At 42.9% G+C, this 26,061-nt stretch overlaps 1 protein-coding gene across 1 annotated transcript in view; it reads right to left on the bottom strand.

The window, feature by feature from the left end:
• Positions 1-26,061, bottom strand: part of LOC126419515 (uncharacterized) — a 258,207-nt gene that overhangs the window by 173,726 nt on the left and 58,420 nt on the right. Inside the window, exons 4-5 of the mRNA XM_050086708.1 lie at positions 13,465-13,598; positions 4,566-4,677 (exon numbers count right to left, since the gene is read on the bottom strand). Of these exons, the coding sequence (XP_049942665.1) occupies positions 4,566-4,677; positions 13,465-13,598 (246 nt within the window). The remainder of the gene's footprint in view (positions 1-4,565; positions 4,678-13,464; positions 13,599-26,061) is intronic.

Here is a 26,061-nt window from a genome sequence, read left to right as displayed (position 1 = left end):
TCTAAGATGACTAACTTATGTGCAGAATGTAATGTACTAAAGAGGCGCCTGCAAAGATTTTCAAACAGAGAAAAATTTTCACTGAACTCTCATTCAGAACATCGTTTATCATACAATGTCTATTATTTGGTTCTTGTTGATCATTATCAAAGAAAGCCCCAGTGTAAGTAACAACAAACAGCAGTCTCTTGCCATTGTTTCGCTAATGAGACAATTCCTCATTTTTTAAAAAAAAAAAGGAAATTTTAAGCAGCGGTACCATGCGCAAAAGCAAGCCATGTGGCAAGCAGCGACAGGCTGTAAACACTCATTATCAGAAAGCGGCAAACAATGCATGACACAATACAGTAATGCATTTTCAGCTAAGAGTGACGTAAACACGTATAACAAGAGAACGGCACTTATCAGATCAAAGAAAAATAAGCAATCAATTCAAACAGACGAAGCACGTGAAAAGGAAAGGTACCCGTATAAATACGGACGGAGCGCCTAACACATAGCAATGGCTACCTGTAAAACTTAACTGCTAAGGCTTACGACTCGAACCAAACTACTGTAGCTTTATCGTCATTCATTCGACCTAAATTGTGTCTCATATTATAATGGACCAACTTTGTTTCGATTTGGAGGTGTGGCCTAAAACTTCTCTCCCCTTGAATTTAGAGTCTCAAATTTCAGGTGCGGCTTAAATTCGGAAATTTTTTTTTCCTTGATTTCGAGTCACATTTTTCAGGTGCGGCTTAGATTCGAGTAAATACGGTATCTGCAGTGGCAAGGGCTTCCTTGCCCATTATGCTGATGGTCTCATTAGGGCCTTCACAGACAGGGACTACACTCCAAAACGAAGTCTGCAAAAAGATTTTCTGTGCCACATCCTCACACTTCCCTAATCCTGCCATCATCCCCAAGAACCAGCTATAAAGGTGTGTCCTCGGTCTGGAACAACTGGACGATAGCCTTCACTAGGTCTTTGATTATTTATCATCATGCCCAGGAATGAGGGACATCCTAAGATCCAACCTTCCTAAAGAAGTATTCTGTTACCCACCAACAAAACATCATGGTCCATCCCTCTTGCACTCCACTCCCAACTCCTAGCTACAGGGATCATGTCCCTGTTTAAGACCCATGTGCAATCCATCCACCTACCACGTCCTACTCTAGTCCTGTCATGAGTTTATCCTACCTCCTCAGAGGCAGGCCACCTGTGAAAGCAGCCATGTCATGTACCAACTTTGCTGCAATCATTGCACAGCTTTTCACATTGGTATGATAACTAACCAACTGCCCACCAGAACATATGACCAATACCAAACTGTGGCCAAGAACAAAGTTGCCATGGCACAACATGCTCTATTTAAAAGAACTGCTTCACAACCCACGCAACCTGGATCCTCCCTTCCACCGTCAGTTCTTTTGAATTATGCTGATGGAGTTATGCTTGTTAAACAACCTTCGTTCCCGTAACCCTTCTGACCTCAATCACCACTAATCCACTGTCCCACAACCACCATCAAACAGTTTTCCCTTCCTCTGGCCTATCACCCCCCACCCAATCCACGCCACCTTTACTGTGCGCCAGACCCTACCAGTCCGGGTATCTGTGCATCACATGCCTAGCCTGTGAACCTCCTTCTGAGTGGACAGCTACCCATCCCCAACCCCTCTTCCTGCCTCCCCCCCCCCCCCCCCCCCCCCCTCTCTCTCTCTCTCTCTCTCTCTCTCTCTCTCTCTCTCTATCTATCTATATATCTATCTATCTATCTATCTCTGTACCTAACCCCCCTCCACACCTAACCAGTACACCTGCTGAAAAAGAGAGAGAGAGAGAGAGAGAGAGAGAGAGAGAGAGGGAAGTTTTCTGTAGCTTCACAAAGGATTTATTCCAAAAGCTAGCAAGTTTTCTTTCCCTTTTGAGTGTGCCTGTCAACAACTCAATAATCTGCTATTCGGTGAGTGGCCTCCTTTACTCCTACATTATTAATGTTAGATGTGGTTTTCAAATCAACAACACCCTAAAACTTCATGTAAAACAAACTGAGAAGTTCACATAAAAAATCTGATGGCTCAGGGGTATACAGTACTGACTGTAATAACTGTGATAATGCTCACATCAGCCAAACTGACCACTCTTTTAATGTAGAGTTTAAGGAGCACTTACTGCCATGTAACGAAACTGCCTTGGGATTGCTTTTATGGAAACCTGCCATACTAAGAGAGCGTTGAGAATACTATGCATATTTTCCCTAGGGTGGGAAAAGGCCATGTTCTCAATTTGTTGGAAGACTTCAAATTTTATGAATGTCAATTATGAGGATACAGCAAGAGAGTTCAAGGAGCACAAGTGATTTTGGTGTCCAATGCTTACTTTGCATTATTTGATAATGTTTTACATTACTCATTGAACACCTCTCTTACGTATATCCTGCTTGTCATTACCTAATATAGACTGTATTATATATTTGTCTAAATGATTGATGGAAAATATCATATAAAAATGTGAAACGTACTAACAAAGAGATAGTGGGGCCGGCCAGTACTTACCTCAGTTCAGTACAGCCGATAGATACACAAAACAGAACAGAAAAATTTTTATCCTAGCTTTCGGAACTTTGTTCCTTCGTCAGAGAGGAGAGAGGGGAAAAAAGGGAAAGAAGGGAAAGTGGGTTCACTTACTCACAACCCAGATTATGAAGCAACAGGGGAAAGGTTAACAGGAAGGGTAGCAAAGGTGGAAGCATGGGTGTCAGAGGGAAGCCAATGATATTCTACTGTAAGTACTGTGCCAGCTTCAAACCAAAGAGGATGCATACAGAAGTCAAGAGGTATATAGTATAAAGATAAACACAACTATATAGGATGAAAAGGTGTGTGAATGGCTTAAGAGGAAAGGGAAAGAGGAAAAGACTGAAGAGTAAATGGGAGTAAAGTTCGTTAACGTAGGTTCAGTCCAGGGGCATGGCGGGATGAAAGGATGTGTTGGAGTGCAAGTTTCCATCTCCGCAGTTCCAAGGGACTCGTGTTGGTTGGGAGAAGCCAAATGGCAAGTACAGTGTAGCAGGCTCCTAGATCCCTAGAATTATGCTGGAGGGCATGCTCTGCTACTGGGTATTGGACATCTCTTACGCGGACAGTTCAGTTCGTCTGTGCCCGTTCACGTGCTCAGCCAGTTTAGTTGTCGGGCACAGATGAACTGTCCGCCTAGGAGATGCCCAATACCCAGTAGCAGAGCATGCCCTCCAGCATAATTCTAGGAATCTGCTACACCATACGTGCCATTTGGCTTCTCCCACCCAACACCAGTCCCTCGGAACTGCGGAGATGGGAACTTTCACTCCAACACATCCTTTCATCCTGCCATCCCCCTGGACTGAACCTACATTAAGTGACACAAATCCTAATAATTCTTCTTTTTCAGTGTATCATCCACAGTAATCTCATGTTGTAACCACTGAATTGTCTCTTCCTTTTTGAAAGGACAGGGTTGGAGCCTTAAGCCTTAAAACTGCAAAGAGTGGAACACTGTGAAAGGTATTGGCAGAGTTTCTAAAGTTGGTAACAAAGCGCTTTCAAACCAATTTGATAATGTCTAACGATTCATTTCCTCACGTTACTCTGATATTCCTTCCAATCCGAAAAGCATTCGACAGCCATGAATAAAGCCTCAGTAGGTACCAGCAAGCAAAAGAATGATTCTATCACCTTTACCACTGGGGGAACGCCATATCTTCTATTTTGTCATCAGTCCAACCTTCTGTATTAACATGACCAGCATTCACCAATACTTTCTCGATCCAAAAATGTCCTCAAAATTAACATTTTATACTTCACACAGAAATCTGCATCGCCGTGTGCAGTTATGTCTGTTCATTCTATTAACGTTTTACCACTCGAATATTTTTGTATTTAAAACTGAGACTCTGCAGAACCAGTTGATTTGCTACATTCAAAAATTTCGGCCATGCAAAGTCATACAAATTTTATCTCATGAAGGCCAATCTCTATGATGATGATAACAACTGTATATGTGATGCTGCAGTGCACCTTGAGTAAAAGGATCTAGATTTGTTAGATGTTTCTGAATTCTTTTCTTGCTCAGCATATAAAAACAAGAGGGTACTGCTTCATTTCCTTCTTTCTCATATTTTTCTTTACTAATATGAAGCAGCTGTGGTTCACATGACTGATTTGGAAACTGTTAAGAGTTGGAAACTGTTAAGAGATATGTCTCTCATTTTGCACCTCTCTCTCGAAGTACTTGCACACATTGTACACGAGTTGTTGCAACTGCCCTTTAAATGCAATTCCCCAGCATTCTTTCCTGACGTGTCTGAATCCCAGATCCAGGTTCTGCCAATTTTATTTTACATTTCACCAGACATTTTACACACACACACACACACACACACACACACACACACACACACACAGAGAGAGAGAGAGAGAGAGAGAGAGAGAGAGAGAGAGAGAGAGAGAGAGAGAGAGAGAGAGAGAGACTTAGTTCTTATGAGTATGTTGAGCAGTACTAAAACACAAATAGTATCAAAAGAATGAAAGGAAATTACCTTCAAATCCCGATGAATAATTGGTGTCTGACAATGATGTAACCGAGAAACCGCTTCACAAACATCACAGAATATTTGCAGAACTTCAGCTTCACTGAATCCACTCTGCAGTCTGTAACAAAAGTAAACTGAAAAGAAAAAGTGAGCTAATGATATATCTACATTAATCACTTCTCCGTTATGGTAACTGCATTAGTTAGAAACTAATGTGTTCTGGAGTAAACTGATTCGATTAGCAACAACCACAGCAACAGTGTTAATGAAGTCACAGTACAATAAACTAAGAAATTCAAAACAAATCAAAATCCTTTTCCTGGGAAAAAGACTGAAAATAGTAAATAACCACAACCGCATCTTACCAAATTCTTACTTCTAAGTACAAAGACAAAGTGAATTAACATGATTTTGATTTGTTTTTGAAAACTGTTTACACATATTTTAATAACTTGGCTTCACTTCTTTCGATCTGCGAGCACAGTTAATGGTGAATAGTAGAACTCCACTACATTTCTAGTGCCCACACGATTCACAAGAAAACTGCCAAGGAAGCAGATGGAGATGCAAGACATACGCAATTTATCACCTTTCAAAGTGTGCAGAAGTGACATCAAAATTACTATGAGGAAGGTAAGGCAAAAAGCCTTGGACAAATTTGAGACTGAAATTCTATCCACAGAGCTATCACAAGAAACAGTGAAAGTGTTAATAAAATGTAAAGCTGGTCAATGGAATGAAATCTTTTTGTCCATTTCTATATGGCAAAACATTTATCACAACACTGACAGACAAGGACTGAAGTTTTACATTCATATCTGTTTAAGGAAAATAAATCACTTGCTTCCCCAAAGATCTATAACAAGGACACAAAAACAGAATACATAGAATTAACAGACCACAGAGTGACAAGACAAACAGAAAAGAAAATGACCAATTTAATTATGGACTAAGACCTCTGACATCAGATTGTGTAGCATAAATTTTATGCATGTATAATCACAAGAACTCAGCTCTCTTAGTGATAATAATATGAATTTTAGATGTGTGAGTGATGCGAAATCAAACTTCAAGCCTCTGTTCAGAGAGTTCTGAAGACTACACAGTTAGCAGCACTTGCTCCACACAAATTCTACATAAGGAATTTGACACACGATGTAGATGAGGACATAGTTGTAGCGCGTTATATAGTCTAACGACAGTTGTTAGTAAACGCAAATTTCTGGACTCCATAGAGGTGGGGAGGGGGTGGGGGGGTGAGAGAACTGTTCTGCAGGCTATACTAAGTCATGTAAATTCTCAATTATACCACACAATCTATTTGTCTCTCTCAATTTGCATAACATGTAATAATAGAGCAGGTCAAAAAGGACTTTACAAATTTGGAATGATATATAAATTTAAAGAGATGACTTACAGAATCGGTAATGTGTCATTTTATAGCAAAAAAACATCAACTTTGATTCATGTAGAACATCAGCACCCCACAATGCAACCAGGAATGCCAGCTTAGTGCACAGTTAAAATGGCTATTTCCACTGGTTGAGTGTGTGTTTTGGTTCCATGAAAAGAACTCTGCAACAACTGTTCGGCATAAATTTCACACTGAATACAGTGAAGAACCATTAAGCAGACTACAATTTGCTCTTGGCATTAGAACTTTGTTGAGATGGGTTGTTCACTGCGAGATGGATAGATCACTCGGTTAGCCGCGTGTTGATGTTTATGTTGAACCAGTTAGGGAGAGCTTTCCTTGCAGTCCACAGAAACCAACTTCTTAATTCCACATATCGAAGATGGTGACCAGGATGGGATGGTTTACTATCAGCAAGATGGTGCTCCACCTCATTTTCTCACAGTAGTTTGAGGTTTCCTCGACAATTGCTTCCCAGGTAAGTGGACTCGCTGTAAAGGGCAAATCACATGACCAACTTGTTCTGCAGATTTGACACCACTGGATTTCTTTCTCTGGGGTTTCATTAAAGATTGTGTGTACGTTCCACCCCTACCAAACAATTTAGCCAACGTGAAAAAATGAATCTAATCTTCCATTGCACAAGTTATGCCCAATTTGTTGCAACAACTGTGGGAAGAAATTGACTACTGACTCGTTATGTGAAACTTGAGGCTGCTTGCGACAGACTGACGCATCTACTGATTCTTAAGTTATCTCAATAAATTTCTATACCATTCTAAAGTTGTAAGTCTTTTTTGACTCCCCTCGTATATATTTTTTTAAATCATAGTTTATGCATTTAACACAATTTTCCTTCTTTCCTCTGAAAGAGCAGGTTACACATAAAAACCTCAATATTTCATGAGCATTCGATTAAGGCCATGTCTTCTGCATCTAAAAGTACTTACTGTTATGTAGAACAATGGAAAAGACAAGATGTGATGATGAGAATATTATGAGGAGGACAGATTGCTATTCAATTCAGAACTTGTAAGATATTTCCTTCCAGCATGTGTAAAACAAGAAGAAATGCAGACTGAAGAAGTCGACAGTGTTAAATTTCTGGTATTTCAACTCTAATAAATTCAGTTGGGGAGGATATACCACAGAATTAATGAAGCACCTAAACAAGTCTGTACTTGCAGTGCGAACGATGTCAGATGTAGGAGATATAAATATAAAAAAACTTGCTTACTTTCATTCTACTATGTCATACGGGAGCAAAAGTTTTGTGGGTGCAAAAGCGAGCAATAAGAATCATTTGTGATGTAAATTCAAGAACATGTAGAAACCTGTCAAGGAGCTTAGTATTCTAACTACTGCTTCTCAGTATAGTTATTCCTTAATGAAATTTGTTGCAAGTAACATATTTCCAATTTCCAACCGATAGTTCAATTCATAGTTTCAATACTACAAATAAGAACAATCTACATAAAGACCTAGAACTATACCTACCTTGGTCCAAAAAGGGATCCAATACTCAAGAATACACATTTTCAATAAATTTCCAGCAAGCATTAAAAACTTGAGTTTCAGATAAAGCATGGTTTAAACAGAGTTTGAAAGACTCTTTGATGGGCAACTCCTTCTACTATGTAGATGAATATCTTAAAAGGGACTGTTCGACCAGCTTAAGTAAAAATGTCTGCCTGATTTCAGTTCTGACAGCACTTGGTTACAGCAGTCAAGATTAGGTATTTTGTGTATGATTAATTTATTAAAAGTGCATAGCAATATTTCATTCAGACAGTGTATTAAATCTGTATACATTAGCAGTTCCACTTTACTGTTATTCAACTCTTTCGATGATCTCCTGACAAATGATCAGCGTTGTATTCAAATGTTTTATGTTACTGTTTCTGACATGTTCCACACCCACCAAAATCATCTCATTTTTGGGTCTATGGAACAAAAACTGAATCCAATCTCACCATATAGCAGAGATGTTGCGTCGCAGACAGACACAAGTAAAAGACTGTCAAACACAATAAGCTTTCAGCCAAAGGGCTTTCTTCCAAATTGGACAACACAGACATACCCACTCGTGCAAACGCAACTCACACATACACGATCACTCTCTCTGGCTGCCGAAGCCAGACTGCAATCAGCTGTGCACGATGGAAGAAGCAATGTCGATGGTGGGGGTCAGGAGGTGGCTTGGGTGAGGAGGGAGACAGATGGCAGGGTAGGGGTGGGGGTGGAGGACGCTGAAGTGCTGCTTGTGCAAGCATACAGGGATGAGGTGCAGAGACAGTAGGGCAGCTAGAGGCAGTCAGGAGGTCAGATGGCGGGCAGGGGGAGGGGGAGTAGAAAAGGAGGGAAGTAAAAAGATTGTGGGTACGGGGGTAGAATAGAGGGCTGTGTAGTGCTGGAGTGGTAACAGGGAAGGGGATAGGTGGGTGATGGACAGTGAGGAACATAGGTTGAGGCCAGGAGAGTTGCGGGAGTGTACAATATAATGCAGGGAGAGTTCCCACCTGTGCAATTCAGAAAAGCTGGTGTTGGTAGGGAGTTTTCAGATGGCTCAGGCTGTGAAACAGTCACTGAAATGAAGAGTGCTGTATTGGGCAGCATGCTTGGCAACTAGGTTGTTCAGATGTTTCTTCGCCACAGTTTTTCAGTGCCCATTCGTGCAGATTGACAGGTCATTGGTTGTCATACCCATGTTGAACACAGCACAATGGTTGCAGCTTAGCCGGTAGGTCACATGACTGGTTTCACAGGTAGCCCTGCCTTTGACAGGAAAGGTGATGTTTGTGACCAGAGTGGAGCAGTAGGTAGTGGGAGAATGTTGGGACAGCCCTTGCATCTATATTACAGGGATATATCAAACAATGGAAAATCCAAGATGGAATGCAACAATATTAAGAAAAGGAAAGTTGCCACTCACCATATAACAGAATCTCCACTATATGGCGAGTGGCAACTTTCCTTTTCATAATATTATTACAGGGATATGAGCCATAAGACAAGGGCCTGGGAGCAGGGGCTGTGATTGGATGAAAGAGGATGTGTGTAGATTTGGTAGGGAGGAGTGGGAAGGATAGTAGATAGGGCATTCCTAACTTCACAGCACAATGAGAGGTGGTCGAAACACTGGGTGAGAATGTGATTCAGTTGATCCAGTCCTGGGTGGTACTGAGTCACAAGCGAAATGCTGCTCTGTGGTCGTACAGTGGGACTTTCGGAGGTGATGGGTGAGTGGAGGGATAAGGCACAAGAGATCAGTTCCCGTACAAGGCTTGGTGGGTAATTATGGTCTGCGAAGGCCTCAGTAAGAAGCTTGGTACATTTTGAGAAGAACTGCTTGTCACTACAGATGCGACATCCATGGGTGGCTAAGCTATGTCGAAGGGCTTTCTTGGTATGGAATGAGTGGCAGCTGTCGAAGTGGGGTTATTGCTACAGGTTGGTAGGTTTGGCGTAGACAGAGGTACAGATGTATCCATCTTTGGTGAGGTGGAGGTCAACATTGACAAAGGTGGCTTGTTGAGTGAGAAGGACAAGATGGAGTGAATGGGAGAGAAGCTGTTAAGATTCTGCAGGAATGTGGACAAGGTTTCTCACCATTCCACCACCTATCAAACCTACATAATATCCTTGTCCATCCCTATACAACTCCTACTCCCAACCCTTTGCCTCATGGCTCATAGCCCTGTAATAGACCTAGATGCGAGATCTGTTCCATACATCATCCCCCCCCCCCCCACCCCCCCCCAACCTACCTACTTCAGTCAAGTCACCAGATTGTGACAAACCAAGCTGGGATCTCTTTACTGCCTCTCTTGTTTTGCCATCTGCCTCCTTAAATTCGTTTGTTTCCCCCCCCCTCCCCCTCCATTTTTGACTAATTACCTTTAACATAGGTGAGTACAATCTGCATTTTGATAAAAGAGAAAGGTTGGCCCTCAGTCTTAAAGAACATACCACCAGGTCTAATTTTATGCTTAGTTTTATGTATGTAATTAATTTCCTGATTTATTTTGACTATTCCTATCTTTTGCTATATAAACATTTGGAAGAAGAACTACTAGGATTTTAGAGTATTTATTTGGCTCCATTCGAAAACACATTAACAAAGACAGACCTTAATTAATTCCAAAATATTACCAATTTTGTCAAAATTATTGTTTGTATAACCATATCTGTTAATTTCATTATTTAAACAAATAATTCGGCCTAACCTTTTGGACAGAAGAAACTGTTAAAAAGAGAGCAATTTTCCACGTCTTCATTTAATTGAATGTTTCAACTATAATTTTTGTAACTTAAACATCGAACAATGTATAGTTTCAATGCCTATTACTGTGAGGACATATACAGGCCCAATTTTTGGTCCAGAGACAGGCAGTCCCACGGCTGATTTTCAGATGGGAAGCCCGTATAATATAGTAACAATAATGCATCAACTTAATAGTGGAATCAGTGTAACATAATAGGCCGTGTTAAAACACTGACAGTGTCTGTTCAATTTATTTGAGAAATAGTGAACTGCGTGGTTAGGTATTTACTGCTCACAGATGTTCAATAGCATACTATTCCAGCAGTATGCTGATGTTTGCCTGCAAACTATTTATGAGGCTTATCAAAAGATAGTGAACTGGTCATATTAACTATATAATATTGGAGGGGGGGGGGGGGGGGGGTTGTGAACCATGAAAGTAAAGAACTGTGAAACGCAACTCTCGGCTACATCATTTACAGTAGTCAGTGTCGAACTTAAACCCCCCATTTTTCAGCCACTATAACAACGCAGTACGTTGACACCGAGGACTCCAAACTAAGAAATATAGCAGGCGAACGTCACAAGCTTCACCTATCGGTCAAAAGCAGGGCTACCTGGGAAGGCATTCATGTGCTCTATAAGCTAAGCTGCAACAAAGGTCGCTGACAAACTGTGACCAATAAATAGCTGGACCACTCAGTTGATGAGCATGCTGCCAAACACAACAGTCTTCATTTTAATGACTGTTTTACAGCGTGTGTTATCTAGGTCCTCCCTATCACTACCAGCTTTACTTAATTGCACAGGTGGACACACTACCTGCAATATATCCTGTGTTCCCATAACGCTCCTGGCCTCAACCTATGCTAGTCACTGTCCATCACCCACTTATCCCCTTCCCTGTTCACACTCTAGCACTACACAGCCCTCCACCCCGCCAACATATCCAAAATCTTTTTACTTGTCTCCTTTATTGGCTACTCCCTCCCTCCGTCTAACCTCCTGACTGCCTCTAGCAGCCCTTTTCTCTCTATATACTAAGATGGTATCTGTTCTTTCGGACTTGTCCGGAAGAACAGATACCATTGGTGACCATGCAGCTCGTTAGAATGAAATTACAATGAAATGAATGCCCTTAGCTGCTTACAGGCATAGACATACATATAGTTATACATATAGTTAAGGCTCACCGGCCACTTGACCATCTTCTTCTCTGTGCGAATGCACAAACAGTGCCCGAACTCTGACAGGAATCGGCAACGCGCCACGAGTAGTGAGTATAATGGGCGGGGGCACTACGAATGTAGTGCGGGACAATACGCTGAGAATGTGGGTTTCGCGGGAGGCGTGCCGGAGACAACTGCCTGCAGTCGCGCTATCCTGTGTGTCCTCGGTGGTTCAGATGGATAGAGCGTCTGCCATGTAAGCTGGAGATCCCGGGTTCGAGTCCCGTTCGGGGCACACATTTTGCCTGTAAGCAGCTAAATGTGTTCATTTCATTGTAACTTCGCCCTATTCTCTCTCCCCATCTCATCCCTGTACGCTCGCACAAGCAGCACTTTACCATCCCCCACTCCCATCCCTACCCTCCCATTCCTCTCCTTCTCCCATCGTGCACGGATTCATGCAGTCTGGCTTTGGCAGCCAGAGAGAGTGATCGTGTGTGTGTGTGTGTGTGTGTGTGTGTGTGTGTGTGTGTGTGTGTGTGTGTGTGTGTGTGTGGGGGGGGGGGGGGGGGGGGGGGGGGGTGTTCGTGCTTTCTAATTTGGAGAATGCCTTTTGACCAAAAGCTTATTTGTTTGAAGTCTTTTTCTTGTGCCTATCTGTGTCTCAACATCTCCGCTATACAGTGAGGAGAAATTTACTCTTTTCACAATATTGTTGTTCAGTAACAGCTCTCACAGGTACAGCATCAAAATTTTGCTGAAATTTTTGTACTGTTCTAATGTAGTGAGACAAAGTATAGTCAAAACTGGTTATTACCAATGTCAAAGGACCGATAGTTTACGGTCCTTATAGCTAATAGTCAAACCCGGTTTTTGCTTTTTTTATTAAAAAAATTTTGTATCTGAATTTTAGGCTGTCGCATAACTAACCCTTCAAAAAAGTAGCATATATACAGTACCCCTGCAATATTTCAAATGTGGTATTTGTGGAGAAGGACTGAAAAGTAATTTTTCTTATGCTTTTGCAGTAGACACAGCAATAAAATGCCAGGAAAAAGTAAGCCTTTAATAACTGAAGAAAGAAGTAGCAACAATGTGATTGTTAAATAATGTCTAACACTGTCTTGGATAATGAATGAGAGAAAATATTTAGCATGTTTTAAACTTGCTTTAAGTGAGGTATAGTATGACAGCCATGAATGACAATCTTTGTCATTATAAAATTTAATAAACAGTACAAAAATGAAAAGACAGTTTTCTATGGATAAATTACATGAAGGCCTGCACTTTTTCCTACGTTTCACTTTAAAACGTTCTACAGATGTGACATACTGTACTTAACACACTGAAAATACCTAACAAACAGAACTACAAAACAACAATAACGAATACACTATTATTCAACTTCTGTACTTTGAAAAAAATAACTCATATTGGAATTGAGTTTTCTAGTTATATACGATCACAGCAAAGACAGTTTTGTTAAGTTTTTTAACAAATTACTGTAACTTTAAAATGCAGTACAGTAACACATATTGCAGTATACTGTCCTACTTAAGGTAATCAGTTATATTTGTTTCACCTATTCAAAATGCGAGTACACGTTTTGTGTTTGATGATGAATTCATTTTGACGCCCGATTTGAATCTAACAATCTGCAGAAAACAAGAGTTTGAAAATAAGCATTACATTGTTGTCAGTAATGCCAAATACATAACGAACAAACATTAACAATGGATGTTATTGGTGATATATTTTTCTGAAAATATGTCATTTTAAATAATAAGTCGCAAGTGGTGATGTGCTTTTTAAATATATTGTTTAAATAGGGTTTAGACTGGACTGTTAGATTTCTTTGTTATAGCCAATTTGTCATTAAAAGCAATGTCGCTACAAATGGTGTAGACTGTAACAATGTTTACATTCTAGATGGAACTCATTGAATGTTATTGGGGTTAAATATTATTTGTGTGCTTATTCAGGTCCCTCCATTCCACTCCTTCCCCTCAACCACAAGAAATGCATAATGTTTCACAAACAGTATCTTACATTAATTACCTCGAGTTCATCATCTGTAAGACGTGTGTCTTGCAATACGGCATCAGAAGCAGAACTTCATATACACCATTCCCTGTATGTGTAAGGCTCGAATCCACATAACCAATAATGTTCTTGTGACCACTCAAGTTACTCTGAAACAAAAAGAAATCGCACAAAAAGAATTAATCAGCAGTTAAAATCAAATTACTGTAAAGTAAAAATCATCAAAATACCATCCTGGGGAGAATATTGTATGTTGAGGACAATTTGGTATACCAGTATTCAGCAGTATTATAGGAAGGAGAAAGAGGTAATCAAAATGACTTAGCAAAAAAACAGTGGAAGGAGACAGACAACTTTCAACTTTTATTTCTGCAATAATGAATTCAGAATTGAAAATTTTTCACCAAACTTTATGAAATTTCCTCATTTCTTCTACTTAGGGGGGAGGGGAGGGGAGAGAAGGGGGAGGGGAGAGGGGGGAGAGGGAGGGGAGGAGGGAGAGGGGAGGAGGGAGGAGGGGAGGGAGGAGGGGAGGGAGGAGGAGAGGAGGGGAGGAGGGGAGGAGGGGAGGAGGGGAGGAGAGGGCTAGAGGGCTAGAGGGCTAGAGGGCTAGAGGGCTAGAGGGCTAGAGGGCTAGAGGGCTAGAGGGCTAGAGGGGGAGAGGGGGAGAGGGGGAGAGGGGGAGAGGGGGAGAGGGGGAGAGGGGGAGAGGGGGAGAGGGGGAGAGGGGGAGAGGGGGAGAGGGGGAGAGGGGGAGAGGGGGAGAGGGGGAGAGGGGGAGAGGGGGAGAGGGGGAGAGGGGGAGAGGGGGAGAGGGGGAGAGGCGGAGAGGGGGAGAGGGGGAGAGGGAGGAGTTAATAAGAGAAGTAAACCATCACATGAGCATTGCTGTCTGGAACATACAGAACATGGTTCAACTGTTTCCTACTTTAAGTACCGTTATACTTTATCCCATGAAAGGGGAATGAGACAGTCAACTAGATATGCCAGGAACAAATGTAACAATATTTGTGGAAAGGACAGTTGCTACACACAGTATAGCAGAGATGCTGAGGCATAGATAAGCACCACAAGAAGACTTGTCAGAAAGTGTGCTTCATGCCAACAAGGTCTTCGTCAGAAACAAACACACACACACACACACACACACACACACACACACACACACACACAGAGTTCACACATGCATGACCACAGTATCTGGGTGCTGAGGCCAGGCTGCGAGCAGCTGTGTATGATGGGAGAAGCAGCTGGGTGGTGGGGGTAAGGAGACTGGGCTGGTGAGTGGGAAAGATAGCAGGGTAGGGGTGGGGGATGGTAGAGTATTGCTTGCAGAAGCACAGAGGGATGAGATGGAGAGAGAGTAGGGTAGCTAGCTGCAGTCAGGAGGTTAGATGAGTTGGGTGGGGGGAGGGGGGGAGGAAAGGAAGTAATTGAAAAATAGAGAAGTAAAAAGACTGTGGGGCTAGATGGATAATGACAATGACTGACGAAGGTTGAGGCCAAGAGGGTTACGGGAACGTAGGATATATAGCCAGGAGAGTTCCCACCTGCACAGTCCAGACAATCTGGTGTTGGTGGGAAGGATCCAGATGGCACAGGCTTTGAAGCAGTCACTGAAATGAAGAACGTCTTGTTGAGTGGCATGCTCAGCAACAGGGTGCTCCAATTTTTTCTTGGCCCAAACACTAAAATGGACAAAACAGGACAAGAAAACCACAGAGAGACGAAAGAAATAGGGAGAAGAGATTAAAAACAAGAAAGCAGCTTACCATGGCTGGCTGACCATGAGAATAAAAAAAAGGAGAAGCCAGCCACTCTGCAACACATTAGAACTTCCACCCTAAAAGTCCTAGAGTGGAGGACACAGACGGACAAAGGACATGCGCTAATACTCAGATCATATGATAAAACCCACACTTACGAATAAAATATGAAACTAAAGCTGCTGTTGAGGCACTGTTGCCCAAAACCGAAGGTAGGGTGCTGGGGTTAAAAGTCCGCAGCAGAATGGCTAAAAGTGGGCAGTCCAGCACGAGGTGGACGACTTCATTTGGGAGCCACGGCGACACTGAAGTGGGTCCTCGTGACAGAGGAGGTAACCATGTGAAAGCCACAGACAGCCAATGAGGAGCTGACAAAGGACAACTGATTCCCTGCGAGGAGCCTGCAGGGAAGACTTCAACACATTCACAGTGTCCTTGATGACATGCAGCTTGTGCATACTATTATGCCACTCCGTCTCCCAAGCCGTAAAACCTTGCGGCGTACGACAGAATGCAGGTCAGTTTCAGAGATGCCAATCTCCAGGAGCGGTTTACACGTCACCCGTTTGGCCAGCCTGTCAGCAAGCTCGTTGTCTGGGATTCCGATGGTCCTGGGGTCCACACAAACACTACTGACCGACTGGACCGTTCCAGGGCAGAGATGGACTCCTGGATGTCCGCTACCAAAGGATGGTGAGGGTAGCACTGATTGATAGCTCGTAAGCTGCTCAGGGAGTCAGAACAGAGAAGAAACGACTCACCAGAACAGGCACAGATGTGGTGAAGTGCACGAGATATGGCCACAAGCTCTGCAGTCAATACACTGCAGCTAGTGGGCAAGGAATGCTGTTTAATATTGTCTCTGTGGACTTAGGCGAAGCCAACATTACCATCAGCCATTGAGCCATTGGTGTAAACAATTTCAGAGCCCCGGAACATGTTAAGAATCGAGATGAAGTGACAGCGGAGAGCAGTGGAGTTAACAGAGTCCTTAGGGCCATGCAAAAGATCCAGACAAGGCTTCGGCTGAGGTGTACACCATGGAGATGTACGTGACTGGACCTCAAGTAGAAGTGGTGAAGGAAAGGACTCCAGTTCGGAGAGAAGGGATCACATGTGAACTGCTAATGCGGGAGATGAGCTGCCACTGGTGGGAAAACGAGACGGTAATTCGGATGCTCAGGAGAACTACAAATGTGTGCAACATAACTGGTGAGCAGTTCTGCACGTCGAATCTGCAATGGAGGGACTCCAGCCACCACCAGGACACTGGTCACCAGAATCGTTCTAAAACAGGGTGTATATGGGGACAAGCAAAAAAAATTCCCAGATAGCCCGTTTAAAAAATATGCTTTTTCTCGGGCGAAAATACACTTTTTCCATGCCAAGTGACAGTATGTTTTCCACACATTTTCCCTCGGAACTGTAAAACATATCAATCCTTTGAATGGTTAATGTTTTATACACTCTCGTAGAACGTCCCGGAAAAAAAGTAAAGACGGGGGAGAGAAGTTTTGGAAAGACTTTTAATGAAAAAAGGGAGAGGAGTTTAGGAAAGACCTTTGTTTTGCAGGAACATACAGGCTGCATAGTTTCGTATTACGAAAGTATAAATTCGAATTTCACCAAACACAGCGCGTTAGTTTCGGGAGCATTGAAACCGAGGTTCCGATGTCCTTCTGTAGGCCAATCATATCTCACCACATGATCTCGCCAGCCAATGACAGCAAGACACGTATTATAGTCAGCCAATATCAAGATCACCGGTTATGTAGCGTGAACACACAAAGAGGAAAAGTTAACGGTTTACATTGATATACATAGTATAGTTACAAGAAAAGCTAAGCTTTCACATACAATATTGGTGTCTAAGATTAACAAGCTACAACAGAAGCTAAGCTTTCACATGAAATACTGATATTTTTTTTGCTTGTGTTATACGTTAAGATACGTCACACAAATGTGCCAGTAAATTTAAAATTATGACATAAATGTCTGGGCTCGAAATTCTTCTAAGTGGCTGGTCCTCAAAGTGTTCAGTTTTAAATGCTCTGTGATTTAGAAATTCATCCCACTTTTTCACACGTAACATAATTCATCTTGCGTAAAAAGAAAATTACTTTGAAAGTAACGCTTTTTGAACCACCGTTTGCAATACTATCCGGAGACTGTTAGAAATAGGTTCGATTTACCAGTTGCCAGAGAGCACCAGAAAACAGGCATTATTGCACGTACGCAGCTGCAGTGGTGTAGGAAACCCGCATATTCATATGTATAAAGCACTAAGAGAGCTTACATTACACCATAAAAGCAACAGGGCATCAGAGGATACTCCCAAGAGCATTGGAATTTCGTAAAACATACTCAAATGTATAATTCAGCTTGAAGAGCACATTGTTTTTTTTCCAGATTCACAATGAAGTAGGTCCCACCTGATATTAAGGTTTCCAGTGTGGTTTTTGGGATGTACATTTTCTTGGAGTACCAGTACTCTACGATCTCATGTTTGGTTCTTTATTATGGCATAATGCCATACATGGCAGAAGATGATAACGTGCACTTGAAATTCAGCGAACAGTTGGAACTAGCCAATACTGTGGAATAAAACACTTCGTTTCAAATAAAATGACTGCCTCAGTGGAAAGATTAATAAAACCAAATTTCTTTTGGAAACTTGCAAAACTAACTTCATAGTTCTGCAAGGCAATTAATGCACGACTGCTAATAACTTGAAAATAAAATAAAATCAGAAAACTGAAAGTAATAATATAATTTTGCCCTCCATAATTATGTGAATATATTTTAATTCACTTGATAGCTCCAGGCCACAGAAACCCTTTTTGTTTTCATTTGACGTGGGAGCCGTAAACGAAGAGAAGCAGCTAAATCAATTAACGCAAACACGGGTCACATGGGGAATAATGCCCTCCCCACTACAACTCAGACAATTTTGCGCATGCGCGAAGCTGGCAGCTAGGCCGCGTGATAAAAATGTTTCTCGTTTGCATCTGGCTACTTGCTTGTTTCTAACGAGCTTAATGTGAACAGTTGTGACGTCATGCAGCAAGCAGTTTATTGTTACGAAGAATTACATAGTCTTCACCCTATGGCCTTTAACATATTTTTGCTATTTGCAGACGCTTGTGCGTCCTCGGTGTTTTGTTGTTGTAAATTGCGCATTTCCTTTATCACTAAAGTTTTATTTTTTCCCTATCATTTATATTTTATTCTGTTGTATCATTCTCCAGTAACAGGGGAATCAATTCTTACCAGTCAAAATTACAAAAATTTAACTGAAAGCTAAAACAATGAAAATTTCCCAGAAGCCCGGAAAATTTCCCGGAAGCCCGGAAAATTTCCCGGAAGTCCGGAAAAATTCCGGGTTTTTCCCAGTTTTCTCCCAGATGAAAAAATTCCTGGGTTTTTCCCGGATTTCCCAGGTCGTATACACCCTATAAAAGCACCCGTCGCTAGGCAAATGCTACAGAGGTGCACTGGCTCAAGTAAATACAATGCTGATGGCTTTGCTGAACCATAAACCAAATTCCCATAGTCAAGGTGGGATTGAACAAGGACTCTGTACAGCTGCAGCAGTGTAGAGCGATCTGCACTCCAGCTGGTGTTGCTCAGGCAGCGGAGGGCACTGAGGTGCTGCCAGCATTTCTGCTTAAGCTGAAGAAGATGAGGTAGCCAAGTCAATCGGGTGTCGAAAACCAGTCCTAAGAATCGATATGTCTCCACTACAGTGAGTGGATTGTCATTAACATAAAGTTCTGGTTCCGAATGAATGGTATCACGCCGACAAAAGTGCACAACACACGACTTCACAGTCGAAAACTGGAAGCCGTGAGCTAGAGCCCATGAGTGCACCTTGTGAATGGTTCCCTGTAGGCACTGCTCAGAAACACCAGTACTGGAGAAGCAATAAGAAATGTAGAAGTCATCCGAATAAGGAGAAGGGGAGACCGAAGGACCTACAGCTGCTGCTAGCCATTAATGGCCACTAAAAATAGAGATACACTGTGGAACACCATTCCCCTGAATATGGAGGGAACTATGGGAGGCACCAACTTGGACACAGAAAGTACAGAGCGACAGGAAGTTTTGATAAAAATCTGGAGCGGGTCCCAGAGACCCCACTCATACAATGTGGCAAGGATATGATTTCGCAGGTCTAGTATGCTTTACATCTGTTTGGATAGCAGACTTGAGGGACACTAGATTATCAGTGGTAGCGCGACTCTGGCGGAAGGCGCCTTGACATGAAGCCAGTAGGCCACGTTGTAACGACAACTGTACATATAATAACTTTTTTCTTTATGAATTTAGGTAAGTTAATGTAAGCAATGTTCTGAATTTTTTTTTCGGTTTGTATCGTTATGTTAAAGAGACTGTGAGCAACTTTTGAAATGAATATTATTATTTATGTTAGATTTCAAATAATGTGGTAATCAAAGGAAAGTGTATTTAATGTTAAATCTATTGTAAGATGTGAAAATTTTAATTTATACACTTGGTCCATACGTAGGTAATGCATTAGGATATGTGTAGTAGAAAACCTGTGGTGAATACCCTACCTGTAGGGGAGCGGGAAAAGGTGGAGGCAGGCGAGGCGGGAAAACGCACACTGGCGCGGTTCGGCACAACGGGCACAGTAAAACAGTCGGAGGCGAGCAACAATCGGAAGTACACGTACTGTACCGAGGAGGCTACCCAGGAAAAGTGGATTCCATTGAGCCTCGGATGAACCGATTCCGACGACTACTTGGCATAGCTATATTCTGAGGCACAAAGTTGGAAAGATAACGACGCTAAGAAGAAGGAAAGTGCCGCTGCAGTGAGAGTCTTAGCCGTGCTTGCATGTGTGCCGTGCTTCTCGCTATCTCGCTGCCCGCCAACCGCCGCACCGACTTGCACAGGTCAAACATTTATTTCATCTTTAGAAGTGTATCTGTGTGGACCAGTGTCGAAACTGTTTCTAACTGTTCAATAATAACGTGACTTTTACCAGAATTGCTTTAGCCATGACTTATCCTGATCACTGACTTAGACAGGATCCTTACCTCGTATTGTGCAACCTGAGTATCCTAAACTGAAAGTTTAATGTTAGTGTTAATGAAAATTATCAGCAGATTAATCTATGCTATAAAGAAGTTTAAAGTCCGGTGAGTTATTGCAAATGTTGAGAAAGAACAAAAGTATGACTAAATTGGAAGAGTGTTTTTTTTTTTTTTTTTAAATTGAGTTAGCGACGTTATTTAATTAATTTGAGACAGAAATAATGACAGTTAAATTATTCAGAAGTAAGACAAAAGAGTAGTTATCCATAGATTGATAATTTTGAGTGTTAATTTGCCTTCAGTACTTAATAGTTTCAGTATAACGACCATAACAGTTTCAGGCCCCCCCCCCCCCCTTCTCTTGTCCATTCTTTCAAACCTTGAAATGTGTTGATCAGATTCGACCAGTAAAGCTAAATTATATATTAATCCTAAGTGTATTAGTGTTTTTCCATCCTTAATAGTGACATAGTGTGTGTACTTTCGAGATTGCTAATGCTAGGGCAATCTATGCCCGATTTCAGTCTGATCAATATACAAAATGTAGTTCGTAGTAATCATTGCTGTGTTGTGTTGTGTAAATGTAGTTCATCCAAATTAGTACAAAGGGAGAAAACTTTAGTTCAGTGGATTTTTCCGGTTTCAAACTTTGCCACATAACGCTTCATTACTACGAGTTACTATGCTTGTACATGCAACCACTTGTACAAGGAAAAACTCACTCATTGCCTAAGTAGGCTGGCGACCGAATTATTAATTATAGGTGACATCTACTGTGTGTACTTCTTGTCCATGCGAAAGAGTAATTATACTTTACATTTGCTTGACTGCATCACTGTAGTTATTGACTGAGTATAAGTCCGATCTTGCTTCTATTAGGTACACGCAGTCAACTAATGTACTAAAATCCTTGTTTATAAGGTGAAGCCCGTGAACTTATTACAGTACAGGCTTTATAGAGCTAACGTACGTCCGAGTAGGGCGGTAGCATTACAACGTGACTCCAGGACCCAACCCGACCACCGACACACCATATGTTCCAGCAGCTTACAGAGAACGGTGAGGCTGATGGAACAATAGCTATCCACATCAAGCGGATTTTTACTGTGTTTTAGCACCGGAATTACGGTGCTCTCCCACCACTGCGATGGAAAGTTGCCATCGCACCTGATCCAGTTGAAGATGACGGGGAGATATCGCATGTACTCAGACAAGAATGTTTAATCATCTGACTGTGGATCCGATCCAGTACAAGAGCTGTATAAGGGCAATGTGCACGGGTGCTGAGGAGCTCCCACTCTCTAAAGTGGGCATTATAAGGTTCACTGTGGCGTGTAGTGAACGAGAGGACTTTCTTTTCCATTCGCTGTTTGAGGGTGCGAAAAGCTGAGGGATAGTCCTCTGATGCAGATGTTCGAGCATAGTACTCAGCGAAGTGGTCGGCAATCGCATTTGTGTCAGTAGAGAGCACGTCATTGATATTAACGCCAGTGACACCTGTTGGGGTCTGGTACCCAAAAAGATGTCTGATCGTCATCCAGACTTGGGAAGGTGACGTATGGCACACAATGGTAGACTTGTACATCCCCAAACATTGCTGTTTCAGTTGTTTTATAAGCAGGCAAATGCAGGCATGGAGCTGCTATTACATGGTCTAGGGAAGGGTGCTGCTTATATCTCTGTAGAGCTCGTCGACACTCTTGAATTGCCTCAGTGACTTCCTGCGACCACCAAGGGACTGTCTTTCACCTTGGGCACCTTAAAAAAAGAGGGATTGCGTTTTCTGCTGCAGACGCAATCATTGTAGTGACCTGCTCAATCTGAACATCGATGGCAACATGTGGGGGAGATTCAACAGTGACAGCAGAGGTGAAAGTTTCCCTGTCCGCCTTGTTTAAAAGCCCATCTGGGTAGGTGTCCCTGAGCCTGATGCCGGAGCACTGACAGGAAGATGGGGAAGTGGTCACTACCACACAGATCATCATGTGCTCTCCAGTGGATAGATTGAAGTCCTGGGCTGCACATTGATATAACAATGGTCGAGTAACTGCCATGAGCCACATTGAAATGTGTGGTAGCTCCAGTATTTAAAAGGCAGAGGTCGAGTTGGGACAGTAAATTTTCGACATCTCTGCCATAGCCAGTAAGCACAGTGCTACCCCACAAGGTGTTATGAGTGTTAAAATTACCCAGACGTAGGAAAGGTTTAGAGAGTTGATAAAACAGTGCAGCTAATACATTCAGGGGTACTGCACCATCTGGAAGAAGATATAGACTGCAGACAGTTATTTCCTGTGCCGTCCTTATTTTGACAGCCACAGCTTCAAGAGGAGTTTGAAGGGGCACAGTTCCACTACATACTGAGCTAAGGACATAAATGCAAACTTCACCTGACACTCTATTATATTTTCTACGGTTCTTGTAATATCCCCTTTAGCTGTGAAGGGCAATGCAGAAAGCAGGTGTAAAGTTTAACTGTTGCTGTAGCTCAGCCAGGTGGTGGAAAAAACCACTGCAATTCCACTGGAGGATGACATGATCGTGGGACTGGGAAGGCATGAAACATTCAATGAGGCAGTGTATGCCTCAGGGTCACCTGCTGCCACTGACTTATTTCCTGAACAGGCTATTCCATTGTGTCTGAGGCTCTGGCGAGATCTAGGATCTCAGCAGACGCCAGAATCTTCACCTCATCCTCAGGCGCAGAGCTTGTAGGCAGCAGTGGTGTGGGTGCCACCGCAATTCCCTTGGTTTTGGGGGTCTTCTTTGTCGATTTCTCTGGCTCGGAGGGAGTCACTGATTCCGTATCTGGGACAGAGGATGATCATGAAGCCCTACAACCAGCTGCTTTTGGCCACTTCAGCCACTGACTGGTGTCATCTTTCCCACTAGCAGAAACCTGGGAAGGGACCCCTTCCTAGCGAGAGGAGCTGAAGAAGACTTACGCTTCTCCAGTTCAGAATTCGGACTGGTGGCCCTGATGGTTGGGGGTCAGTGCTACCGAGGTAGGTGGTGCGGGAGCATCATGGAGGGAAGTGCCCCCCCACCATCAAGGTGACAGACGTAGTCTTCCAGCTCTGAGAGCCAACTGGAACTTGCGGATCTGGGGCTAAAACTATTCTCGCAGCGGCAGCTTAAGAGGTGGTCATAGCCACAGGATGCAGATGCTCAAATTTCCTCTTAGCCTCAGTGTAGGTCAGTCGGTGCAGTGTCTTGTATTCCATGATTATCCTTTCTCGCTGTAAAATCCTGCAGTCTGGTGAGCAAGGGGAATGATGCTCTCCGCCATTGACACAGATGGGAGGTGGGGCACATGGAGTATTGGGATGGGATAGACGACCACAATCTCGACATGTGATGCTGGAAGGGCAGTGGGAAGACATGGCAAACATCCAGCACTGAATGCACCGCATTGGGGGAGGGATAAAGGGCTTGACATCACAGTGGTAGACCATCACCTTGACCTTCTCAGGTAATGTATCACCCTCGAAGGCCAAGATGAAGGCACCAGTGGCAACCTGATTATCCCTCAGACTCCGACAGATACGTCCGGTGGAATCAACTCCTCGTCCCTCTAAGTTGGTGTGCAGCTCATCATCTGACTGCAAAAGAAGGTCCCTGTGAAATATGATACCCTGGACCATATTTAAGCTGTTATGGGGCGTGATGGTTACAGAAACATCCCTCAGTTTGTCACAAGATAGTAACTCCTGTGACTGGGCATAGGATGCTGTTTTGATCAAGATTGACCCACTTCTCATTTTGGACAAGCCCTGCACCTCCCCAAAATTTTCCTCTAAATGGGCAACAAAAAACTGAAGTTTCATCATCACGAAAGATTCCCAATCAGCTCTCGAACATACAAGGTACTGGGCCTACTAGCCGCTACCATCCTTAGCCTGGTGTTCCTCCCACTTCCCCAATTGGCTCGCTCTTCAGGAAAATTTTGAAAAATGGATGTCAAACCCTACAGAGGACCATCACACACAGGCTGAAATGTGTGAGACTCCTTTTAGTTGCCTCTCACGACAGGCAGGAATACCTCGGGCCTATTCTAACTGCCTGGCCCGTGGGGTAGGGGGACGGGGGTAGTAATGCTTGTGACTGGCCCAGCTTAAGTGGTGGTGGGACGATCTTCGGGACAGGTCTTACATCTAGGTCTATTACATGAGAAGGATAGTGGGTAAGACAGCCCTAGTCCTCATTTCAGGGCCAACAAGAGGTAGCTGAAACCCCAGTGGAGAATGTGATTCAGTTGCTCCAGTCCTGCGTGGTACTGAAGTCATGAGGGGAATGCTCCTCTGTGGCCGGACAGTGGGACTTTTGTAGGTGGTGGGCGACAAGAGAGATGGCATGAGAGATCTGTTTTTGTACAGGGTTGGGAGGGTAATTATGGTCTGTGAAGGCCTCAACGAGACCCTCATTGTATTTCACGAGAGACCACTTGGCAGTACAGATGCAATGGGCTCAGGTGGCTAGGCTGTATGCAAGGCGCTTCTTGGTATGGAATCCGTGACAGCTGTCAAAGTCTAGGTATTGCTGGTGGTTGGTGGGTTTGATACAGGCAGAGGTACTAATTTAGTCAACTATGAGGTGGAGATTGGCATCTAGGAAGGTGGCTTGTTGGGTTGAGGTTATGGAGAAATGCAGATAAGAGTGTCCTCACCCTGCATCCAGATCACAAAGACATTATCAATGAATCTGAACAGGGTGAGAGGTTTGGGATTCTGGGTGTTTAGGAAAGATTCCTGTGGATGACCCATGATGAGGTTGGTATAGGTTGGTGTCATAAGTGCCCATAGCAATGCCCCAGATTTCTTTGTAGGTAATGCCTTCGAAGGTGAAGTAATTGTGGGTGAGAATATTGTTTGTGATTGTGACTAGGAAGTAGATTGTAGGTTTGGATTCCATCATGCATTGGAAAAGGTAGTGTACAATAGCATAAGATCAAGGGCATCAGGGATGTTAGTGTAAATGGAAGTGGCATCAATAGTGGCTAGCAGGACACAATGTAGTAAAGGAACAAAAACTACGGAGAGTCGTTAGTGGAAATGGTAGGTATCTTTTATATAGGAGGGTAGGTTGAAGGTGATAGTCTATGAGAGCAGAGATTCTCTCAGTGAGGGTACAGTAACGGGCACAATCGGGCATCTTGGATGTTTGGGTTTATGGACTTTAGGAAGCATGTAGAATGTATTGGTGTGGGGAGTGGTTCTAGGATGGACCTAAGGATTTGAAGAGATTCTGTTGGATTCTGGAATGGGGTAGCCGTGGCAGAGTTTGTAGGTGGATGAATCTGACAGCTGGCAGAGTCCTTCTGACAGGTAATCCTTGCACTTCAAAATAACAGCGGTGGACCCTTTGTCAACAGATAGGATTATAAGGTCAGGGATCAGTTTTGGGGTGGTGGATTGCGATTCTTTATGCAGATGTACCGTTACTTTGCATGTTAAGAGATTTGGGGAATCTCTGCATCTCCGCTGTAAGATGGGTAGCAACGTAGCGACTATCCTTTTCATAATATCTGTACACATTCCAATATTTTCCCATTTTTTCAACTTATATTTATTCATTATCTATTTGTTAATAGTGGTACAAGCTATTCATGATACTTAAAAAGCATTTTTATTCATTACCTATTTGTTAATAGCAGTACAAGCTATTCATGATACTTGAAAAGCACAATTACGCATGCATGTGAGCACACACACACACACACACACACACACACGCACGCACGCACACGCACACGCACACGCACACGCACACGCACACTGTAAATAGTG

The sequence above is a fragment of the Schistocerca serialis genome, chromosome 1, assembly GCF_023864345.2.
Source record: "Schistocerca serialis cubense isolate TAMUIC-IGC-003099 chromosome 1, iqSchSeri2.2, whole genome shotgun sequence".
NCBI lineage: Eukaryota > Metazoa > Arthropoda > Insecta > Orthoptera > Acrididae > Schistocerca > Schistocerca serialis.
This window is presented reverse-complemented; position numbering and strand designations above follow the sequence as displayed.